Raw genomic sequence first — 6,000 nt, 5'->3', positions numbered from 1 at the left:
GAGAGCTGAGCTGAGAGCGAAAAGAGGCGTCAGGCGCCAAGAAGGCACAGAAAAAGACGGGAGAAGAAGCTTCGGACAGCGGGAAAGAGGGACCGCTACGTCTGTGTGTCTTGGGGCCGGAAGGATAGAACGGTTGCTGACTCTGGATATGCTGGCGTTTTTGCGAGAAAAGGAGAGGAGGGAGAACGTGTCGAAAAAAAGAAGGGGAGAAAAATTAGTCTAAAATCCGCCAGTGACGATGGTGGTAACGGCGAAGAAATTCGACGTTGATGCATAGAAGAGGTTGTTTTTAGGCGTCCAGAGCACCCGGGGGTGTAGGGGAAGGGTCCGGTAATAGGGAGTGCATTCAAGCGGCTCGCGCCCAGGTCGAATGGAGAGGGGGGGTGGGGATGGGGGGCGTCAGGCAAGCAAGATATGTAGCGGGCTAGCTCGTTCTTGAAGAAGGGGTGAGGCATGCTGAAAGTACGGCTACAGCTGTGGTGATATGGCTACAGCAGCGAAGGAGGTACCGCTACACGGCACCTACCAGTAGCTTCTTAAGCTCCGCGCAATAGCACACCGTGCGTGCGACTTAGCACCTTCTCGTACGGAATAAATACTACATGCCTAGTGCTCCGAAGGGCGTAGCGCTGCTCAGTACAAAGACAGATACTTACTCCGTAGTGCAAGCACACTTTACCTGTCGGCTGGGATACCCTGGTCGTGGTGTGAGGAAAAAGAAGGTGTTTGAATGCGATGCCATTGGCGGCGATCCAGATTTGGATGCCAGCCAGCCCATCCTGGGCGCCGGAGTGGGTGTGGCCGCTCAGCCCAGCACGATCTGGTAAATAAGCCCCTTACAACACGGTACTCGCATGCATCTCATTGCTCCATGGTGCTCCGGCTCTACTATGTACGACTGCCGTGTAGGTCATAAAGCCGATGGTCTGGATGAGGCTTTGTGTACCGTCGATAGCGACCCACGGAGCGGAAATGGAGAAAGGTAAGATAGATCGAGAGCGACCGAGCGAGAGGGAGAGAGGGGGGGGACGAACAGACAGTGAGACAGAAGGACAGAAAGGCAAACTGCACCTGGGCGGGTCCGATGATTGACAAGGCCGGTGCAATGCCCACCCTCCTTCAGACCTCGCTAGGGCTAAGCTAGGGTCGGGGGCCTTCTTCATCAGTGTTTGGCCTAGGTGGGACCCCCAAGTAACACCCACTACCCGCGGCGCAACAGGAAGAGAAACGATCGCCAAATCTCGAGGCACGCCTTTGTGGCCGCGCGAGCATGGTTGGTGGGCACATGGGAAGCTGATGTGCAAAGACATTGCGCATACGACGTGCACACTACCCGTATATGTGTCGTATCTTGGCAAGCTCGCCAGTGGGCGGTGTACGCGACAGTACTCCGTACTCCGTACGTCGTAGTCCCCGTAAAGCCCCCTGTCGCTCTCCTTCGTCATTCGAACGAGGGCCCTGGACTATGATTGGACGGCACGTATTCGATGGCAGTCCTGGCCTTGCCGGGTGTGATGGAAGGAAACGAAACAGAATGTTGGCAGATGTTTCAGGGGTGGCCAAGAAGTGTACCGTTGTACTATCTCATTGTCTGCTTGCTGACACAGCACGATGCAATATGTAAGATGCGATACTCGTACATTACGTATCGTACGGAGTACTCCGTACAGCGCAGCCAAATATAGCCCCATGCGCGGGAATCGCATTAGCACTCCATATCCCTGTACTCCGTACATGGTGCGATGCACAATGGATGCATGGGAATCTACTATGTAGAGCAGATGTCCCGGCTCGGCGAGTCTTGCTGTCCAAGGCATCGCGGCTGACGGACTTGCACGAGTCCTCGGGCAAAAGGCCTGAGACGTACGACCGATCTTACGAGCAGCTAATACAAGTATGTGCACAGAACACAGGACGACAAGGAGCCCTTGGGAGGGAACAGTTGGCGTATCTAGGGTGATGAGTTGGCTCGGCCCAAGGAAAGATTAGAGAGTGGGTCTGGCCAATCGATTCGAGGATGGATGCCTCTGGCCTCACAAAAAAGGACATTGGCTCCTAGCCCAGTTGCCGTCCCCCATATCTCGTATGTACATAGTAGTGGTGAGTGGAGTGGAGGAGGAACGCTCCTTGGATACCCGTGCCGAGGACGAAACGGCCTTGTTGACCCGCACAAGGGTCAAGAAAAATCACGAAATTCGCCTTGACGACCAGAGACGGCTCCCAGGCTTCCTGGACCACCCCCGACACGTCGAAGTCGCATCTCTTTGCTTCCGGGTAGCAGATGTGGCCCTCCGCTTTCCATAGACTCCAAACAAGCCCTAGTTTTCCTGCACCTAGGCGTGCCCTCGCAGTGCATCGCCAAGTTTTGGGTACCGGGGCAGGGGGTAGAGCGAATACGGTTTGGCCCTAGCCAGAGGGATCTTTTACCATGGCTACCTTCCTTGCTGCCCATACGTTGTCTCGGGATGCTGGCTCCTATACTTGTCCGTGTCGTGTTTTCGGGGTTGTCTTTTCGAGACTGGGAAATTCGGTGGTGGTCCGTGCGTCTTCAACGAACCCCGTGTCTGCAGGTAATAAGATGGCTCTGGGAAATTGCCCATGTTCCTGAGACGCAACTGTGCAATCCCCCGCAAAGAGCAAAAGCCACGCCTGTGTGCTCCGTATACAGTGGACGCAGCGCCGTCCCCGTGGCTTGTCGCCTTGCTGCCTCAGGCACAGCTGCTGCGCCGCCGTCCCCCAACCGCCCCAACCGCCACACCGTTCGAGAGAAAGCCACCAGGGCGTCAAAAAATCCTTATTGGAATTAATTGTTTTACCTATTCTCCGTCGAAATCGAACCCGCATCGCCATCCTTGCCCCCCCCCCCCAACGCCCTGCGACTCTCGGTGTGTGGACACGAAGCTCCCAGGACGCCTGCCGTGCATTTTCCGACAAATTCGAGCTCGTCTTCCGCCTGCCGCCGGCCGTTTGTCATCCCCGAGCGCATCTCCAGCCTCTACGCGCGGCATCAGACGCTTCTCCGTCTCCCGACCACATCTCCGGATACCTCCTCCCCTTTGCCACCATGCCGCCGCGACTCAACATCCCGCCGGTCACGCGCATCGCGCTGATCATGTTGGTTCTCCAGTCTATCCTGAGCGCCGCTATCCGCTACCGCCAGTGGACTGCCCAGTCGCACATTGTCATCCCCTACCTGAACCTGATTCCTCAGCTCTCCGTCCTGTATCCGTGGACGTTTTTGACAACGACGCTGGTAGAGAACAACATGTTCACCCTCGCCATTGCCGTCACCACTCTGTACCAGGGCGGCCGGTACCTCGAGCGGGCATGGTCGTCTCGCGAGCTTGCCAAGTTCCTGGTCGTGGCCAGCTTGATACCCAATCTGCTCACCTTTGGCACTCTTCTTTTCTTCTTCTCGCTCACACATGACGAGAACTGGACGTATGTCATGCTCTGTCTCGCTCCCTTGATCTTTGTAGAGATGCGAATTCTCTTCCTCTTATCTGCGAGTGTCAAGTATCGATGCTAACTTCCCACTTTTGTCACCCGCCTTACCAGACTCACCACCATTGCTGGCACCATTCCGCTGCAGATCTCGTTTCTCGTGGCCTTCAGCCAGCTCGTGCCTGCGCATACCGTCACCCTCTTCCGTGGAATCGTCTCGCTGCGCGTCCCGCGCTTTCCGCTGCTCTACGTTCTCGCCATCTATGCCGTTTCCATGACGCCGTTGCTGTCGGCCGCGTCTACCCTGCTGGCTATTTTCGGCTTCCTCACCAGCTGGACTTATCTCCGCTTCTACAAGTCCGTCTTCCCTGACCTGGACTCGTCGTCGCAGACGCCCTCGCTGCGCGGCGACGCTAGCGAAACTTTTGCGTTGGCCGAGTTCTTCCCCAGCCCGATCAAGCCGTTAATTGCGGCCCTCTCGAACGCGGTCTTTGGCCTGCTCGTCGCCGTGCGCATCTGCACGCCCTTCTCGGCCGCCGACATCTCGGCCCGTGCTGCGGCCAATTCGGGCAGCGACGGTTACTCGCACCACCAGCGCAGCGTCCCCGGCAGCAACCGGGCTGAGGCAGAGCGCCGCCGGGCCCTGGCCCTCAAGGCGCTCGATCAGCGGCTGCATGCCGCCGCTGCCAGCGCGGCCTCGCGGGGTTCGGCTGCCGGGGCTGGCTCGAGCGCCGCCGCTGCTTCTGGTCCCTCTTCGTCTGCCGCGGGCGCCTCCCAGTCCGCCCAGTCTCTGCCGGCCGCGACGGGTCCTACGGTCCACACGCAACCCAAGGCCGACTCCCAGGCAGCCATGTCATCGCAGACATCGTCAGGTCTTCTGGGAGAGACGCGCTATGCGCCGGACAATGCTAGCGACAAGTCCAGCGCATAATGAGTCTCGGGAGCCTTGGTGTCAAGCCCCACCTCTCCGTCATCTGTCGTCTATCGCCTGTCATCCGACCTGGGAAGCAATGAGAATATTGCTGACCCGGCTGTCTTTCCTGTTTTTCCTCGGGTCTCATAGTACATTAACGTCGATATCGAATGTTTCTTATTCGCTCCTGTCTGCTTCTCAGCATGAGCCTAGTTCACGCATGGTGGCAAACTTTTCATAACCGGCTATTTATATATGTGTCCGTTCATCGGGGGAGCTTGGGTCGGCGTTCGCTGGGCTTGCTTTAGGTTTTGATCCACGTCTGTATTGGTCGAAAGAGGGGACGTTTGTCGAAGTTTTCATCGTGCAAGATATACGACATATACTGTCTTTTGGGTTGCCCTCAGCAATATTGCACACCTTCGCTGTCTGAACTGCATCTTTTTTTGTTTTTTTACAATATCGTCGCGGGCCTTTCCTGCAACCTGTTTGGACGAGAGCACTCGGTCTGAGAGACGCAGACGTTACCGACAGCGACCGACATGGCAAATTGTGGGGCCCGTCGATAAAGGAATTATATATGTACATTTTCCGTACTCAGCTGTTCTCTGGCTGTCTCCCTGCATTAGAGGATCTTCCTCTGCGTCATCTGTTATACCACCGAGCATACGCATCGTTCGAACCTGGTCCTTTGTCCTTATTCTTGCTTGTCTCGTCGATTTTACTTCTCTAGCGTGAAATGCTCCGTAATCTGTCGGACGGGCGAGACCGTGTCAGTGCGGGCAATCTAGCCCAAACCATAGGCACTGCGCGTGCAGATCTTGCAATCTTGAAAGGGAGAGCGGCTAACTCGCCTGACGGAATGTTGCGGCTGATCCGCATTTTAGAGAGCGACGGCTGAACGTTTGCTGACAGACCAGATCCATGCCGGTGGTCGTCTGTCTCTCCATGCCTGCAAAGTCTCAATTCCCTCATGCCCTGTGCTCAGTGCCCTACAGTCTTTCTTTTTCTCGGCCGTGCTCGACCTGTCTCCATAAAAATAGAGTCGCAAACAGAGAAACGAGAATAGCAGGCAGTACGGAGTAGAGGGGACCCAGTCCCCATTCTTGTCCGTCCCCTTGCTTTTGTGTGGCGCGACAGCCCGGCGCACTACGGTATGTAGCCAATACGAGTGGGTTTGCGTCTCACTGGCCGAGGATGGATCTCTGCTGCAGCTCTTGGCATGCCGTACTCGTTGAATTATGTTTTCTTTTTGTCCCTCCTGAGTCCGGGGCCAGGCGGAAGAAGAGAAAAAGAAAGCATGAGAAGGAAATAAGAAAAGAGGCACAGTTCGCAAGCTCAATCGGCCCTCTTAATGTCTGATCCCGCTCAGCATCTGTGGAGCCTTCAGGCCGCTGAGAACAAGCAGTCCCCCCCCCTTACAGCTGTTGCGCCCTCGGCCACCGCCCCCCCGGTCTGTAAATGCGCTTTGCGTGTCTTACCTTGTTGCCCTCTCGAGAGGCTGCACGCCGCAATGGTGCTTTACCACGTCATAGTCCAACAGAGACAGGCGTGACAGCTCCTATCGATCTGCAGCCATTTCCTTCCCGTCCAACATGTGCTCCTGTCCCGTCCCCCTTTCCTAGGCCAGGCCAGACCTTCCT

At 56.4% G+C, this 6,000-nt stretch overlaps 1 protein-coding gene across 1 annotated transcript; it reads left to right on the top strand.

Annotated features, from left to right (window-relative positions):
* Window positions 1-3,064: 3,064 nt before the first annotated feature.
* Window positions 3,065-4,375, top strand: CMQ_4693 (rhomboid family protein; the record flags this gene model as incomplete). The annotated part of the gene is made up of 2 exons (XM_014312849.1): window positions 3,065-3,441; window positions 3,559-4,375. 2 exons carry the CDS (start codon window positions 3,065-3,067, stop codon window positions 4,373-4,375), a joined length of 1,194 nt encoding a protein of 397 aa, XP_014168324.1.
* Between the last annotated feature and the right edge of the window lie 1,625 nt (window positions 4,376-6,000).

Source organism: Grosmannia clavigera, assembly GCF_000143105.1.
Source record: "Grosmannia clavigera kw1407 unplaced genomic scaffold GCSC_97, whole genome shotgun sequence".
NCBI lineage: Eukaryota > Fungi > Ascomycota > Sordariomycetes > Ophiostomatales > Ophiostomataceae > Leptographium > Leptographium clavigerum.
The sequence above is the reverse complement of the archived record's forward strand: the minus strand, read 5'-3'. Positions and strand labels throughout refer to the sequence as shown.